Source organism: Megascapheus bottae, chromosome 17 (genome assembly GCF_031878675.1).
Source record: "Megascapheus bottae isolate mThoBot1 chromosome 17, mThoBot2.hap1, whole genome shotgun sequence".
NCBI classification, from domain to species: Eukaryota; Metazoa; Chordata; class Mammalia; order Rodentia; family Geomyidae; genus Megascapheus; species Megascapheus bottae.
Window position 1 is genome coordinate 18463490 of NC_143525.1, and position 18650 is coordinate 18482139.

Below are 18650 nucleotides of genomic sequence, written 5' to 3' on the forward strand. Positions count from 1 at the left end.
GATTCTATCCTGCTTTGAATGAATTGTATGGTCTTATTGATAACACAGGACTTGGGGGACCAACAATTGTTATCAGACTTGGGCAGACAGCATTCTTTGGTTTGGAGGAGCATACAATGTGCCCTCCCAGTTCTGCACCTAAGAAAACCCTCACAATTAGGAAATATACATCCAAGCATAACTCCTTACATCAGTGTACTCTTTACATTACTGCATTAACTGCATACCAACTTTACTCAAGACATACTCATACCATTGGCTACATACTCAAACTTTCTATCACTTACATGAACATTTTTTCCTTTTCAGATCCTTTTTTTATCTTTTATAAACCATTTTTTTTCTCAATTCCTCTCCCAAAACTTTTACTAACATTTCTTTCTTTTTTATTTGACTCTAGCCCTCATTTACATTTGCACATTTAGGCTGTTCAGCACTGGATGGAAAATTCCCTTTACCCATCCAGAGTCACCATAATGGGGACTTTGAACTTAGCACAGATAGAATGTCCTATCACCAAGGGTTTAGTTCCAGTCCTCTCAGGAAGCAGCTGCAGGCACAACAGGATTTGTAGCAGCAACCTTGTCTCTCGGTGGCTCCCAAGGAACTTCACACTTTCTGTTGGGTGGCCTGCAAATTTCTGATTGGTTAAAGAAGTTTGACCCAAGGCCTGACTTTGTTTACTTCTTTCGATGATTCCCTGCTTGTTTTTCCTGAACACACTCATTTTTGTAGGTTGGCACCCCATTGGTTTTTAGGACAGTATAGGGCTGAGATTCCAAAATAATACCAGGGTGATGACTTTTAATAACCAGATTTCTTTAAATGAGGCTAGGATTCTCTAGACAGGCATAGAAGACTTGAACCTGTAGCCATTTCCCACAAGTGAAGTCTCCACTTTGCACATGTTACTATTTTTCATACCTCTAATTTATCCTGTCTCACTTTCCAAAAATGACTCTGGTCTCTTCATCTTAAGGGGGTTGATGGGTGAAAATCCATCTTCTATAACTTCTTCAGGCTGACTCAGGGGCATTGTCTCTATACTTACTTAGGGACCCTAAAAGCTTAGCCTATTCTACTAAGGGGTTGCCAGGATTATATTTTAGGAGCAATATTTTACTCTAAACTGGTGATCATATAAAACATTTTAAAACTTTTTCTTCAGCTGCAACAATGTAATTTACTTAGCACCCATTTGCATAGGTATTTTCCTAATTGTCTGGGGATCTTAATCTCTGTGACCCTAATAATGCTTCAGTTATCAGTGTAGGCCTAAACAGATCAATAGGGACACAGCCTCAGATCCACAAACTTTCCTGAATTTTGTGGCTGGTGTCAATTCAAACTTTGCTCAGTTAGAGCTTTGAGCAAACACAGGGTTCAGGATTGTAAACTACCCACTATTTCAGATGACTGACAAGTTCCTGCCCAGTTATGGAGTAATTGGACATGGACAGTGGTAAGGCATGCTTACAAACTATTCCATGACCTCCCGGCTCTGATTAATTTTGAATGGCCAAGTACAAGTGACTGTAGGATCTGACACCATCTCTGCCATCCAAGCAGTGGCTTACTGCATCTGGATGCTTCATTGTCCCAGTAGTGTGTCTCCACACAGAGATAAATGTCCCATTGGCATTTCACTTGCTTGGTTGCTGGACTTGAACTCAGAGCCTGGGCACTGTCCCTCAGCTCTACAGCTCAAGGCTAGCACTCTGCCACATTGAGCTCCAAAGCAACTCTTCCTCACTAGCACTCTGCTGCTAGATTAGACATCACAGTCTCACATGGACTTTGCTTTGCCTGGGCTGGCTCAGAACTGCAGTTTTCAGATCAGTGAGTCCTTTATAAGGCCACTTTACTCCAATTAAAGCAAAAAGGTGGTCAAGTCAGAAATAGTCTCTAAGCATGATCTTACCTGGAACTTGGTAAGGGCCAAAATTACATCTGAATAAGGATCTGCTGTCCTTCTCCATAGGCCTGCTGGAAATTGCTATGAAGAAACTTACAAGAGCAGGCTGAAATAGCAATTAAGCAATCATTTTGGTAGTCCTAATTTTCCTTTTTCTCTCTTCCTTGAAACAAACTTTTAGGACAACTTTACTTTCAAACTTTGTTCAGAAACCCATTTTTAATTTTCTTTAAAACTTTTACTGATATTTGCTTAAACACCTTAACACTTTAGCCTTTATTTGCATCTGGAAAACCTTTAAGGGCTCAAGACACTCCCTTTGCCTCCAGGCCTCCTTTTTAGAAGAGGCATTTTTTTTTCTTTTTGCAGTTTAGGTTACTGCCTAGAACTGCAGCAACAGTTTAAACTCAAATAAGTTTTCTCCTTAATGCCAGAACTATATAAACATCATCAGTGCACCAAAAGTCCAGACTTAGTTTCCTTTTTTTCTAAAATACATTCAATTGTGAAGTAGCATGAAACCAAATCATAAGGAGATAAACCTTTAAACATTCCTTTGAAAACCCTTTTTCCCAATTTAATACATTTTAGGGGGCAGTTTAAGAAATACTAAGCACATCACCCACATTTTACCATCAGATTTCCAATGTCAGTTTGCAAAGAAAAAGGATGAAGATGGTCCACTCAGTCCATCTGACCAGGTGTAAAAGAACAGCTTTTGTGCCAGTTCATCTTCTTTCACCATGCGTGGTCCCTGCCTTAGGGCCTTTTCCACCATGGGAACCCAGAGCTGCACCTTTGCCAGTTCACCTCTTACCCCTAAAGGTGGCCACACAGGACTATCCTGTTTTCCCGTCCTTTCTCTTGGCGTTTGATTATCTAAACAGTTTTAAAAGACAGGCCAAGTTTCTGACATTGATAAACAATTTTACATTTAAATTTTTGATACTTATCTCCAATTTTTAACTTGAAATGAATTCCAAATTCCCTAATGTCTCTGGGCTAAACAGGATGCAATATTTATAATGTAAACAGCTCTATGCATTACCAGATGTTTTAATGCAGATTTCAGAATCTTTAAAAAAATCCTTTTTTGCAAGTAGTTCCTCTTTAAAACAATGCAATAATCCTTTGAGACACTTTGTTCAGTTGATTCTCTACCATTGCATCTGTGACTCCAACATAGCTTTTTTTTTTTTGTTGGTTGTGGGATTTAAACCCTGGGCCTGTGTGTTGACCCTGAGCTCTTCAGCTCAAGGCTACCACCCTACCCCTTGAACCACAGTGCCCCTTTCCATTGTCTGGTGATTAATTGGAGATAAGATTCTCATGGACTTTTTAGTGCCTAGGCTGGCTTTGAACTGCGATCCTCAGATTTCAGCCTCCTGAGTAGCTAGGATTACAGGCGTGAGCCACTGCACCTGGCTGCCAGCACAGCTTTTTACTGATTGTTTTGGAGACTTTGAATTTCAGTTCTCTAGATCTCTTCTATGTAGCTAGGTTACTGGCATAAGATATGGAACACACATTGGGTGCTGTCCTTGAGCTTTGGTTCAAGGCTACTGCTCTACTACTTGAGCCACAGCTCTACTTCCAGATTTTTTTGTGCTTAATTGGAGATAAGAATCTTATAAAAGCAGTGCTGGTGCAGTTAATCACTAATCCAATTAATCACTAGAAAAGGGGAAGTGGGGCTGTGACTCAGGGTGGTGTGGTAGCCTTGAGCTGAAGAACTCAGGAACAATGGCCATGCCCAGGGGTAGGTTGATAGCCTTGAGCTGAAGAGCTCAGGGACAGAGCCCAGGCCCAGAGTTCAAGCCCCATGACCCACCAAAAAAAAAAAGAAGAAGAAGAAGAAGAATCTCATAGTCTTTCCTAGTTAGGCTGGCTTTGAACCATGATCCTTGGATCTCAGCTTCCTGAGTAACTAGGATTACAGATGTAAGCCACCAGCACCTGGCTGAACTATATTTTTAAGTTTTCAACATTTGAATTGGGTTCATCACAAATGTATCTACTTTTTCCGCTCAGAGACATGGGAAGAACACAAGTGCAACTTACGACAGTTGAGAACATCCTCACGATGACTCTTGAGTTGGAAAAACTGTAAGCTAATATTTTTCTTCATAACATTTATATTTCTATTTATATCACTTATTTTAGGCTTAGTAATTTAATTAATTTAAGCTCATTACTTAATCAACTTTGAGGTGAAAATTTCACATAATAACTTTTATTTATTTATTTTTTTGGTCATGGAGCTTGAACTGTGGGCCTGGGCACTGCCCCTGAGCTCTTCAGCTCAAGGCTATCACTCTACCACTTGAGCCACAGCACCACTTCTGGTTTTCTGGTGGTTAATTGGAGATGAGAGTCTCACAGACTGTTGTGTCATCTTGCCCCAATGGCTGGCTTTGAACCACAATTTTCAGATTTCAGCCTTCTGAGTAGCTAAGATTACAGACATGAGCTACCAGCTCCTGGCTCAGGATTTTATTTATTTATATTTTATTTACTTATTTATGGGTCATGGGGCTTGAATTCAGCCTGGGTGCAGTTGTCCCTGAGCTCTTCAGCTCAAGGCTACCACCCTACCCTTGAGCCAAGCCCCACTTCCCATTTTCTATTGGTTAATTGGAGATAAGAGTCTCAGGTCCTTTTGTGCCCAGGTTGGCTTTGAACCTTGATCCTCAGATCTTAGCCTCCTGAGTAACTAGGATTACAAGCATGAGCCATTGTGCCTGGCAGCAATTTATTTTTGCAAATATTTTGGAAAGCATTTTTGTAAAATTTGCGAGATGGGACAACCAAATCACCTTTAGAGAATTTTTTTCTTTGTGTCTCTTTCTCCTTTGGTATTATGCTCTGTGAACTTCAGCCACCTTTACTGACTTGGATCCTTTAGCTCCATTTCATAAGGAGGGAATCTATCAGTCTCAAGCAAATATTTCCTTCCTTATACAAAGCCCTCCAAACTCTCCTAGAGCAGTTAAAAACTGTGTAGTGGCCAGCTTTTCCTTGCTGTGACAAAAATGATTTAAAAAAACAACTGAAAGTAGGAAAGGTTCATTTTGGCTTCTAGTTTCACAGGTTTCAGTCCATGGTCACTTGGCATCATTACTGTGGGTTTATAATAAGACAGAATGTGCTGGTGATAGCAGCATGGTAGAGGTGGCTGCTCAACTGATGACAGGCAGGAAACAAAGAGTGACACAAGAAGGTGCCAGGGACGAGCTATACTCTTCAAGGAACAGTGCTAGTAATTTATTTTCTTCACCTAGGCCCCACTTCCTAAGAGGACATTGGGCTATGAACTCATTATAGGTTATAAATTAATCTATGAGTAAAGTTAATGTCCTTAGGATCCAATTACATCTTAGTAGCTACACCAGCTTGAGATAAGTCTTCAACACATAGCCTTGTGGAGTCACCCCCTATCTAAATCAAAACAGAGGCTCACTTCACTTATTTTACATCTCTTGACAATCACTCTCCTTGACTGCATGATAGCCAATGTCTTGATATAGGATGCTTCATAATTTTTGTTTTTGTCTTTTTTTTGGTACTGGGAATTGAACCCAGGATGTTGCACTTGCTAGGCAAGCGCTTTGAGACTGCATTTATTTGGTTGCTTCTGGTGGGAGCTTATATTGGTTCCCATTACTGTATCTTTGCTAAAAGCTAATAGTATTTTTTGAATCTGCTTTGCTTTGATCCTAAATAAATCAAAGGTCAGGTGTTGAATGTCATGCTTTGACATTGACAAACTTAAAATGTCTATAATCTGAATTTCTCTTTCCATATGAGTAAATTAGGTAGCTCATAATGCTGATTTTATTACCATAAAATGTATCCTCCTTGGTAATTAGTAAATACTCTGTGGGGTAGGAATTTGGGATCTGTGAACATCTGTAAAGATACCAGCGTAAACACCTTTCCATCCAATTGTACATCAGTGCTAATCCTCTAAACAAATTATTGCTTATTAGTCACAAAATAAAGATTTTCTAATTCAGTCATCACTGTTACATTGATGTTATTTTTTTATTTGGGTGGTGGGGCTTGAACTAGGCCTGGGCATTGTCCCTGAGCTCTTCACCTCAAGGCTACCTCCCTATCCTTGAGTCAAGCACCACTTCCCATTTTCCAGGGGTTAATTGAAGATAAGAGACTCAGCTTCTTTTGTGCCAGGGCTGGCTTTGAACTTTGATCCTCAGATCTCAGCCTCCTGAGTAGCCAGGATTACAGGATGCGACACCTTGAAGCTACATTGATCTATTATATTTAAGGGTTAGTTCCTCATCTTTTAGAGTAACACAATAAATTCATGAATTCTACTTTTTTGCCAGTCCTAGGGCTCAAACTCAGGGCCTGAGCACTGTCCTTGGGCTTTCTTAAGGCTAGAGCTCTACCACTTGAGCCACAGCATCACTTCTGGCTTTTCTATGTATGTGGTACCCAGGAATTGAACCTGAGTCTTTGTGCATACTAGGGAAGCACTCTACCACTAGGCCAAACACCCAGCCCCAATTCATGAATTCGTTACACTGTTATACCTTATTATCATCTTTAGTGTGTTTGTGTGTGTGTGTGTGTGTGTGTGTGTGTGTGTGTGTGTGTGTGTGTGTAGTACTGACATGTAGAACTTCATGTGTCCTAGACAAGCACTCTGTCATTGAGATGGACACCTAGCCCCTCTTTAAAACTTTTTTTTTTTATATTATTAAGGTGTTGTACAGAGGGGTAACCATTTCCTAAGTCTGGAATTTTTTTTTTTTTTTGCCGGTCCTACGTTTGATCTCAGGGCCTGAGCATTGTCCTTGGACTTTCTCAAGGCTAGAGCTCTACCACTGGAGCCTCAGCACCACTTTCCGCTTTTTTTTTTTTCTATGTATGTGGTACCAAGGAATCGAACCCGGGTCTTTGTGCATGCTATGGAAGCACTCTATCACCAAGCCAAACTCCCGCCCCTGGAAATATTTTTTTAAAAATAATGTCACCCCTTCCTTTACTCATCCCCAGTTTCTCCCTTCCATCCTTGTCCACAAGTTATGTAAGTCACCCAATTTATTATGTGCTCTGAGTGCCTGCATTTGTTCATTATGATATGTAGTTTCCCAAACACAACACATGCATTAAACTAAACAGATTTTGTGTCCAAAATAAAGGATCATATTTACCATTGTCAATAAACAGGGGCCTTTTTCAGGCTTTTCTTGGAAGTCTTCCTCTTTAAAGTGCACTCCCAGTCCAGAGAGACACTTTTGAATTTTGACAGGAGACATTTTTGAATGAAACTACATTTATTCTATCCCGTCTAGGTACTGACTTCTTGTTTGCTTTTGAGAGTAGCAATTTACCAAAGGGTCCCTCACCCTACCCCTAGTCCAGGCCATATTCCCCCACAACTTCTTTCTGCACAGGGGAAACCAATTGGTGGCCTTGGCCTACTTCTTTTACCCTCAGTAACCCCTTTTCCATTAATTTAATTCTCTTGTGTTTCAATTTATAGGATCTTGCCTCACCAAATTGCCGGCTGCCTTTGCCAATATAAAAATAATATTGAGGTTGTCTGCAAGACAGTCAAGCTGCACTGTGACAGTATATTGCTGATAAACATCACATATTGTCGTGAGTCTTTTGCCTAATGAGGCAGTTTTTCATTTTTCACTTTCCCTTAGTGATAATTTTGAACAGATAGTACAATTGCCTTATTTCTATTCATTTATCCAGTGTCAAATGCCAGGAATTTCTGAACTACTCCGTTGCTCATACTCAAGTTCTTAATATTCCCTCAAACTCAAGCTTTCCCATATACAGATCACTCAGGTTATATTTGGACAGGGTCTAACACTTTTATCTGGGCCACCCTCTAGCAATTTTTCTGTATAATAGGTTTACATAACATTTAAAAAAGTATTGTATGAAGAAACTGATATACAACACACACACACACACACACACACACACCCCACTACTACCACCACCAAAAACAAACAAATGGCACTATGGCTCAGAGCATTAGAGCACTAGCCTTGAGTTGAAGAACTCAGGGACATTTCCCAGGCCCAGAGTTCAAGCCCCATGACCCAACCAAAAAACCAACCAGCACAGAAGGGTTAGAGTTACATAAGTCAGGTAAACAGTATGTTTCTTTTTGGGCAAAGTCCCCCCTTCCCTCACTCTCTTCCAGTTTTTCCCTCCCATGCCCACACATAAATTGTATAGTTCATTTTCCACATAGGATCTAGTGTACCGTTGCTCCATGTGCTTACCCTTTGTCCCTCCATTTCTGTGCTATAGAACTTTTTGGCTTCTAAAATATGGCTGATTTAGTATCAAGAAGCTTGAATACATGTCTCTCCTGGTGATCTAGGGCTTTTTCCCCCCACAGATAATGTTATTCCCTTCGTGAAGGTAGGGACAGCAAGAACCTTTCACTTCCTTTGAAGAAAAGGAAAATAACATTAGAGTTGTCAAGTGCTATATCTTAAGGTCCAAGTCTTTTTTTAATTTTTATTTGAATATATAGAGGGGTTACAGTTATTATATTCACCAAATAGAAGATGCATAATTTCTCACACATTGATACCCTTTCTCATGTTTTTGTTCCCACTTCCCTCCCGCCCACCCCCTCCATGTCCAGGTCTTATGTCCCCAATTCTGGGAATTCCCAAGTTCCTCTTTTTTCAAAGTACTGACTTCCTCCTATGACCCTTACTACTACTAAAATACTCCACTTAATCGAAAGAAGATATAGACAGATACATAATGACACAATCATTACAGATATGTGCTAAGAAGCTTTGGATCATTTCCAAGGAAAGCCAAAAATGTTTTAAGTGAAAACAATTACTGCCTAAAAAGAAAAAGAAAAAATTTTTTCAGCATGTCTATTTTTTTTTTTTTTGCCAGTCCTGGCCTTGAGCTCAGGGCCTGAGCACTGTCCTTGGACTTTCTCAAGGCTAGTGCTCTACCACTTGAGCCTCAGCACCACTTCTGGCTTTTTTCTATGTATGTGGTACCGAGGACTCAAACCCGGGTCTTCGTGCATGCTAGGCAAGCACTTTTAACCACTAGGCCAAACTCCCGGCCCGAGCATTTCTATTTTTTTAAAGTAACTTTTTCAGCCCCATATGACTATAATCCAAGCTACTCCAGGTATTTTAAGGATCAGGTTTCTAAGAAAGTCTAAGCAAAAGTTAGCAACCACCATTCTAATTAATAGTCAGGCATCAAAGCACTCTTGTGATAGCACCTAGATAATACGAATCCCTAGCCAAATAGGAGTATTTTATCCATAAACTGCCATCTTATTATCTTGATTTGTTGTACATTGATAATTAGCACTCCAGATCCTTGCCCAAATTTACCAGGATGTTCCACTATTTGCATAGAGTATCCTGTCATCAGGTACAGTGATAGAAACTGGGTGTGTAAATGAAAAAGAACTTTATGATAATTAAGGACTTATTATCAGAAGCTGAGAGACCTCTGGGCTAACATCTCTGTCCTTGCTATCCTGAGGACTGGGCTTTGTCCTCCTGAACAGCTTGTGAGGATAGCAAGAACACTGAAGCATGGGGAAAGAGAGTCTTGTACTCCCGCTACATATGAGACAGGGTAATTTGGGATATGTGAACAAGAAGAGGCAGGGCTCTTCTGTGGAAAAGATTCCGAACAGCTGTTAATTGAATACTGAGAAACTGGCTATCCTAAATAGAATCCTGTACTTCATGCAGAAAAACCCTACTCAGAATACTCTAATAGTTACTGAGTAGAAAAGAAAATAAAATTCTTTGCATTTTTTTTCAATTGCCATTTCATAGGCCTAGATTTGGGTTGATTTCCCCTCACTGCTCTTTATAACACCCAAATCTTTTCTGACTCCTCATCTGTTTGGGTAGGTTGTAAGGTAGTAGACTGACAAGGATGGGCCCATTGCTCTTATCAAAGCAGTTTCTTCTTTTCTGACAGTTGAAGAAGAATCAATAGGGAACCCAGAGGGAACATTCATGAAGGTGCTAAAGGTCCGGAAGAGAAACAATAGCACTGAGCTGATTATTGAACCAGAAAGAGAATATTTGGACAAAAATGATGCGAGCTACTCAGGCTTCATGAATGAGCATATAGAGCTTAACAATGAAAATGAAATTAGTAGTGCACTCAACAACATATTGCCCTATTTATCACAAGGAAATATATATGATGCAAGGGCGACATTGTTACCATTCATTAAACTGTTGTTGTCCAATGAGAAAAATGGGGATAATTACATGGATAATACAAAAACCAATATAGGAAGACCCCCTGTTAAGCCAGAATCTAACATAAATAATATGAATAAGCTTAATATTCTGGAAAATCTGTTAAATTCAGAAATTAAAAAAAGAATTAGTGAGGTTAGAAAGAAAGAAGACATAAATGTGGATACACAGCCTATCACCCATTTGGGTCCTAAATTTAAACGCCAAATCTTTCCCCAAAAAGTGGAAAATGTTAAACCACAAAAAGGTATCTGGGAAGAAACGGAAGGTACAGAGAAAAGACTGCCAAGACTCAACAGAGTCCTCAGGGGGCCAAAAAGCATACAGAAAAGACACTTCAAGAAAGTGAACAAACAGAACATCTGGATGAAACAGAGTGGCCAGCCTGTTGTGGAGAATATTGCTAAAGAAAGGTTTAGGAGACTACCCCTAAGAGAGCTTCATGTGTCTCAGAAGCCCAGGAAATTGATGGGGGACTCCTTGCCCACAGAACCCTCCTTCACGAAGGGATTTAAGGCAGCAGCCTCTTCTCTCCTGAAACCAGACCCAGTGGGCAGCAGGGCCTCCACATTCACCATTGAGAAACCCCTAGATGAAGTACAAAATAGAGCAAAAACATTATCCTACACCAGGTTTGCTTTAGATGGTGTAAATTCTAGAGTTAAAAGCATAAAGGCTTCTAATCCAATCTTAGCTTCCCCTCAGAATGATGACATTCATAAGACTGGCTCTCCTGTGGCCCACAGAATACCAAAAGCGAAACGGAATCGAAAGTTCAGAAAGAAAACTTTACTCTTTAGACCAGTGCATGCCAACAGGCCTCCGTTTTCTGGAGCAAGGAGCCTTATAAATTCCCCTTCAGGAGAGGACTTTTCATCATTGGGAGAGCTGAACTCTCAGGAGAACACGTTTCCAGAATTCTATGCCATTTCAAATCCTTCTATAGACATCACTCTTCCAAAACGGCAGATTACAACAAATGCTTTTGTTAAAAATATTCCTGTGCTAGGAGGAAGTCTCCCTAAAAACACAATTCATGAAAATTTTGCTGCTCCAGGTTCCAGTGTGACTGCACTCAACTTAATGCCGCCTGCCCAACAAACCGACGAGACAGTATGGGAACACTTGGGCATTGATTCATCACTTAAGGCTATAGACTCCCAATCCCAGTTTACATCCTTTGGTGATCATTTTGAAATGCAGTTAAACCAGCAGCTGAAGCCCCTTATTCCTAACAATGATGTAAGAAAACTCTTATCTCAGCTCATCCGGGCCTTGAAAATGGACTGCTCTGAGTCTGGCATGCATGCTGCCTGTACCAAGCTCATCTCTAGATCTGGCCTCCTGATGAAGCTTCTCAGCAAATCTCAAGAAGTCAAGTTGTCCAAGGCTGAGTGGGATACAGACCAGTGGAAAACAGATAACTACATTAATGAGAGCACTGAAGTTCAGGGTGTACCAAAGCAGTCAAGTGAGGTGAGGACAGCTACCGAACTCCAGGCCCACTTCCTCATCCTTTAGATACCCCTTGTAGGAGGAAGACCTGAGGTTTCTGTCAAGTCCGAAGGCATATGACCAGGACAGCATTCCCTACTCTTCTCTTTTATAGAATGAAGTGGGCCTAAAACACAGATACGATATAGAAAAACACAAATTAATAAGTCATTTTTAACACATTAGATTAGGTGCGTGCTTTAAGAATCTGCAAGAACCTGGTGCTGTGGCTCATATCTGTAATGCTAGCTACTCAGGAGGCTGAGATCTGAGGATCATAGTTCAGAGTCAGCCTAGGTATGCAAGACTGTGAGACTCTGATCTCCAATTAACCACCAGAATACCAGAAGTGGGGCTGTGGCTCAAAGTAGTAGAGCATAAGCCTTGAGCAGCTCCAGGACAGCACCAAGGCCCAGAGCCCAAGCCCCACGACCAACTTCTTCCCCGCCCCCCCAAGAAAAAGAAACCACAAAAAATTACAAGATCCTCAACTTGAAGAAAAGGATTTTGAATATTTTTATATTTCTCACCTCTTTATTATTTAACAAAATTGTCTTTTTTTAAAATTCTTTTTTAGCTCATACAAGAAGTTCCTGGATATGGCTTTAACAACAAAATCATCTTGGCAGTAGCTGTGGTTTTAGTAGTGATGATGTTGATAATAATTTTCTGTCTAATTGAGGTAAGGCCCACAATTCATTCAGGTCTCCATAATATATCTTGTCTTTGTAATACATTCTGAATCCACAACCTAAAAAGCAAAGCCATTTTCCTACTCTCTAGAAGATAATTCCTGAATGATTTACAGGTTTTTTTTTTGTCTATGAAACAGTATTTCTCATTTTTATTTCTGTGATATCAATCAGTTGGGACCATTCTTAAAGGAAGAAGGGACTTTTTTTCAAATGTTTTTATTGTAATTAATAGAAGGGTTACATTATATTCACCAGATAGAAGGTGCATTATTTCACATACATTGATACCCTTTGTCATGTTTTGGTCCCCATTTCCCTCCTCCCACCCCCACTTCTCATCTTGTTTTCCTCCCTTCCCTATCTGATTCAAATAACCAAATATACATATAAACAATATATCAGATAACAAGGTAAAATACTGTAAGAATATGAAAAAAAACAAGGACAGAAAAAGAGATTAGAGATAACATAGTACATTAAAGACAACAATCACTCGTTATATGGCTTTTGTTTCTATATCCTGGAGGTCCTTTCATTTAGCATCATTCTATATGGCCTATGTATGTAGGTTTTGTTTTATTGTAAATCTCTGCTAGGAGAGCCCAAGGTTTCTACTGATTATGACAAATGAGGGAAACCATTGAGCCTATGTTCCTTTGAGTCTGGCTTACTTCACTTCATATGATTTTTTCTAAGTCTTTCCATTTCCTTACAAATGGGGCTATGTCACTGTTTCTGACAGCAGCACAGAATTCCATTGTGTATAAATACCACATCTCATGGATCCACTCATCAACTTAGGGGCATCTGGGTTGGTTCCATATTTTTGCTATGGTAAATAGTGCTGCAATAAACATTATTGTTGTAATAGTGGATTTAGTATGTCCTTGTTTCTGGATGGTTGGGTAAATTCCTAGTAGTGGAACTGCTGGGTCATAGGGGAGCTCTATGTTTAGTCTTTTGAGGAACTGCCATACTGCTTTCCATAGTGGTTGAATGAGTTTGCACTCCCACCAACAGTGTAGTAGTGATCCCTCCTGGCCACATCCCCTCCAGCATCTGTTGTTATTGGATTTCTTGATCATGGCAAGTCTAACTGGACTCAGGTGGAATCTTAGAGTTTTTTGATTTGCATTTTTTTTTATGGCCAGAGATGTTGAGAATTTCATTTGTCTATAGGCCATTCTTATTTCTTCTTCAGAGAAGACTCTCTTTAAGTCTTTGGCCCATCTTTTAATGGGATGATTGTTTCTTTGGAGATTAGTTTTGGAGTGATTCAATTTTTTGAACTGTTGATATATTTTATATATGAGGCCTCTGTCTGTTGTATAGTTAGTGAAGATCTTCAGAAGGGACTGTTATTGTTGAGTACTGTCCAAATTTGTGCCAAGGAGTCAGTGATCAGCATGGTGTCAGTTTGCAAATGCTTTGGGGAAGTTACGCCTGGGTACATACTCACAGGTATACAGGTAGCACATTCTGAGCTCTCAATAGTTCACAAACTGCATAGGTCTATGCAGTTCAACCTTGTATTTGAATACATAAACATATATGCATGTATGTTCATATATATGTATATGTATATTTTCTCTGCCTCATTAGATGATAGTTTCTGAGAGGGCAGGAAGTTTAAAGTGTTTTATTTGTATTATCTAGTATGGTAGTCAAAGGAGAAAAGACGAGGCATTAATTTCACAATGAGTAATAATACAAACCAGTATTTCAGTTAGAGTACACATTGTAGCAATGGACAGACCAGATGTTTCTAAGTTTGTGTGTGTGTGTGTGTGTGTGTGTGTGTGTGTGTGTGTGTGAATCACTGTACCACTAACTGCTTTTTCTGTGTATGTGGTACTGAGGAATTGAACCCAGGGCTTCATGCATGCTAGGCAAGCACTATACTACTAGGCCACACTTCTGGCCCCTAAAACACTTTATTTAGATCCTTCCATGATCCATCTGTCTTTCCTACTCAAGTACCAATGTCACAATCCTTAATCTCAGTTTTTGTTTTTGTTTTGTTATTTTTATCAGTCATGGAACTTGAACTCTGGGCCTTGGCATTGTTCCTGAGCTCAGCTCAAGGCTACTGCCCCACCCCTTGCACCACAACCCCACTTCCTGTTTTCTAGTGATTAATTGAAGATAAGAGTCAGATATTTTTTAGTGCCTTGCCTGGCTTTGAACTCTGATCCTCGGATGTGAGCCTCCTGAGTAGCTAGGATTACAGGCATGAGCCCCTGAGCCAGGCTAATCTCAGTTGTTTTATGACATTTTTTTCAAGTGCAAGATCTCAGATCTTCTTTTCCATGTATTTCAGTTATTCTTGCATGTTTTTCCCTCAGAAGTTCAAAAAAATTGGATTATGACTACATAGAATATTCTAGGAAGAACATTCTCTTCTAGGAAGAAAGAATCTCAACCTACACATTTCATTTCTTATTCACCTTAGAATAAGAAAAGTTTGTGATTTTTTTGTTGTTGTTGGACGTTAGGCTTAAACTCTGGGCCTGGGCGCTGTCCCTGAGCTCCTCAGCTCAAGGCTACTGACCTAGCCTTGAGCCAAGGCCCATTTCCCTTTTTCTAGGGGTTAGAGTCACAGGTCCTTTTGTGATAGGGCTGGCTTTCAACCTTGATCCTCAGATCTCAGCCTCCTGAGTAGCTAGGATAATAGGCGTGAGCCACCACGCCCAGCTTGAGGGTTTTTTTTTTTAATTATTTTTTCGCCAGTCCTAGGGCTTGAACTCAGGGTCTAAGCACTATCCTTGAGTTTTCTCAAGGCTAGAGCTCTACCACTTAATCCACAACACTACTTGAGGGTTTTTCTATGTAAGTGGTATCCAGGAATCAAACCTGGGTCTCCTTGCATGCTAGGCAAACATTTTACACTAGGCTAAACTCCTGGTCCCAGGGTTTTTTTTTCCTTTTCATTTTGTTTTTTAAAAGAGATTATTGTTTAATTTAGGTCTCACACTTGATATACGTGAACCTATTATATAAGCAATTTCCCAGTTTTTTTTTTTTACTCTAGGTTGGCTTTCATATACAGTCTTTAACATGTCATGAGCCACCCTGAGATTGAGATCCTCATATCTCATATTCTTGAGTTGCTGGCATTCCAGGTGTAACTAGCATCCCAACCCCCAGTGTTACAGGTTTTTCACAAAGATTTTTATGTAATTTTAGATAAATCGATTTCAAATAATTTTCTCCTTTATTGAACTTATAAATAAGATCTTTCTTCTGTTCACTAATTTGTGTTAGTGTACAGGAAAGTTATTAAACTTTGTGTGTTGATCCATCTACCCTCTTTATTAAAATTGCATAGTGCATTTCTAAGAAAATTTCAGGTGATTTTTCTTACATGTTTTAGGCTGTGGATTATTTCATATGAAATAAGTTTCCTCTCTTACTTATCAGGCTCTTACTCCATTTACTATTTTATTGCATTTGTTGGGATCTCCTCAACATGAGTATCTAGCAAGATCCATTTTGTTCTTGTGTTTCACTTGAAAGTAGCACAGTTGTTTTGGTATCTAGGAGAGACTTCGATTAAATTAAGGGCATTTTATGAGGAATTATGTGCTGGATTTTCTCTAGCATAGTGAGTTCATATGTTAAGTGCCAGCTTCAGAAAAGACCTTCAGCTAGGTACTGAGGAAGAGGAAAAGATTTATTAGTAAAGTGGGATTCCTGAGATAAGAAAACTTATCATCTCTTGGGCAGATAATATATCAATAAAAGAATGAATGGAGAGTTGGAGATAGTGGTCATTGTGGTGGGAAATCAAGATTGTACTTTTTTTTTCTGAAACAGATTTGTTGCCACAGAAGAGCAACGGAGGAAGGTAAAGAATCTACAAGGTAAATATGAGTCTGTAAATCTTTCAGTGAGGATCTGCAAACTGGAGGAGCCCTAGAACGCATCATTTTTTTCTTTTTGTGGCAGTCCTGGGCTTGAACTCAGGGAAATACCACTGTCCTTGGGCTTTCTCAAGGCTAGAGCTCTACCAGTTGATCCACAGCACCCATCCTGGCTTTTTCTATGTATGTGGTACCAAGGACTGGAACCCAGGTGTTCGTGAATGCTAGGCAAGCACTCTACCACTAGGCCAAACATCTGGCCCCTAGAACACATCTATTTCTATCCCCTAGCCTTACAAAGTGGTACTACCCAAAATGAAGAGTACGCTTGATTCCCAGGGGTCTCACCTAGCTCCAGCAAAAGCAGTTGCGCAGTAGAGGGAGAGGTGGTCAGTACTAACATGGATACCTCTCTATCACCAGTCCTTCAGTGAATGAGAATGGGAGACTGAAAGGTTTCAGCTGTGTCTGCTCCTGCTAGTGATGGGCCTCAGGAGATAATGAAAGAAATCTCTGGGACACTGGGGTGTAGGTCTGGTGGAAGGTGGCATATAGGGGTCCTTCCTGTACAGTGATAAGAAAACTCAACTCCTCATTCTTCTGGGTATCTTCTCATCCCCACTCTCCCTTTTACCCAGCACTTCACATCATTTTAGTTAAGAGAGACCTCACATGTTAGTTTATTATTTCCTCTTGCAATAAAGAAATATACAAGGAGAAAGGGTGGGTGATATTACATCAGAGTCACACTGCTTGTGAGTTTTAGGAGACAATGGTTCTTTCCCCTTATGTGGTGTATGGGTTGTGGTCATATGTAAGCAGTACACTAATATCAAGAAGACATTCACAGTCTCTAGAACAAAACTGATTTTTTTCTGTTCTGTTTTCACTCAGAACTAATAGCTTATCTTCAAATGTTCATTATGTCCTATTCACTGATTTCATGTCTCAATCATTATTATACCCTTTCAGAGATGAAAATCTCTAAACTATGCCTTTTGATTTAGGCAATTGCTTGTTGTGATTCAACTTGTACAATAAAGCAGAGAGGCAGTTCTCCCACTCCTTTTCTATCCTTCCTTCCTTCCTTCACCCCAGCAAATGACCCATGGGAGATTAAGTCCAAAGGGGACTGAGTGAAAGGCTATGGAAGAGAATAAATGCTTCTGCCTAGTATGGTTATGCAGGTGTTTATGCACAGGAACTTTTGGGAAAAAATGGTAAGTGGGGCTGACAACTCTAGCTATGCTGCAGGCCAAGTCACATGCAAAGTTCTCCCTAGAGATACTGTAGGGACCTTCGGGACAGGCTTGGAGAGCTCCTGCAGGTCCTGTCTGTGTGCATGGAATTGATTCCAGAGACTCAGAATGAGGGAGCCTTTGGTCATTATGATTATGAACCAAAGCACAGGTTTGTTCCAGTAAGATCTGAGATGTACATAGCGGCACACATGAAATAGCATGAACTGTCACTAATTGTCTATTTCTTTCTCTCCAAGGGGCTTTTTTTGGTTTCTGCGAAGGCAAGGCTCCTCGGAATCTGAGTGTCAGGCAAGTAAATTGGAGAGGATGTGGTGCTATGGACAGAAAATACAGGCAAAAGCAGAATTAATTGTATTTCCCTTGATATTCTAGGACGGCTTCTTTTTAGGGCGGCCTCTTTGGCTGAGGGATATGTACAGACCACTCAGTGCTACAAGTAAGGAAAACATGGCCAAGAAGCTACATGACAAGGACTCTTCTGATGAAGATGAGATTTTCCAGAAGAAAGAAAAGTGAATGGCTGAGAATAATTTAACATTCCTAGCTAACTGGAGGGGGAGGTAGGAGGATAGGGAAGGGGGAAAAAGTGCTACAAAACTAAACACTTGGCATTGTTCTTTTCCTAGGAAGTCTAGCGAAACAGCCATAGAGATGCCAACACCAACATCATCCACAGGAACAAATGCGATGGAGGAAACTGAAAATGCTGGGTGCTGTGGGATGTTTCCTTCCAAAAAAAACTGAAACTTTTATCCTCTGACACTGGCTTTGAGCCTTCCTTTTTAGAGAAAGAATGCACTGAATAAATGGACACAAGATTACAAGTTGTTCAAAAGGCAACTCCTGGATCATTGATTTCCAGTCTGTAACTGCAGATCCTTACAGGGTCAGTCATAAGTGCCTTGAAAATGGGTCACTCCGGCTGTTTGTAGAGCAAATAAATTCTGTCAGTGTCTCCCATAAATGATTTTTATCACTCTAGCCACCTGTATTTACTACATAGGCATGTTATTTTAACCTTATAGTTACCTGGGTGGAGAGTCTTATTCTTTCCAATTAACAGAGGGGGTAACTGAGGACTTTTTTTTCAAATATTTTTTATTCTAATAAATAGAAAGGTTAATTTATATTCACCAGATAGAAGGTGCATTACT

At 40.0% G+C, this 18650-nt stretch overlaps 1 protein-coding gene across 1 annotated transcript in view; it reads left to right on the forward strand.

Annotated features, from left to right (window-relative positions):
* LOC150051229 (uncharacterized) overlaps positions 1 to 18421 on the forward strand; it is a 34023-nt gene extending 15602 nt beyond the window's left edge. Inside the window, exons 7-14 of the mRNA XM_090350022.1 lie at positions 3947 to 4021; positions 7428 to 7546; positions 9893 to 11658; positions 12254 to 12358; positions 16188 to 16234; positions 17733 to 17784; positions 17869 to 18008; positions 18123 to 18421. Coding sequence (XP_090206148.1) covers positions 3947 to 4021; positions 7428 to 7546; positions 9893 to 11658; positions 12254 to 12358; positions 16188 to 16234; positions 17733 to 17784; positions 17869 to 18008; positions 18123 to 18240 — 2422 coding nt within the window. The 3' untranslated portion in view covers positions 18241 to 18421. The remainder of the gene's footprint in view (positions 1 to 3946; positions 4022 to 7427; positions 7547 to 9892; positions 11659 to 12253; positions 12359 to 16187; positions 16235 to 17732; positions 17785 to 17868; positions 18009 to 18122) is intronic.
* Positions 18422 to 18650: the final 229 nt, after the last annotated feature.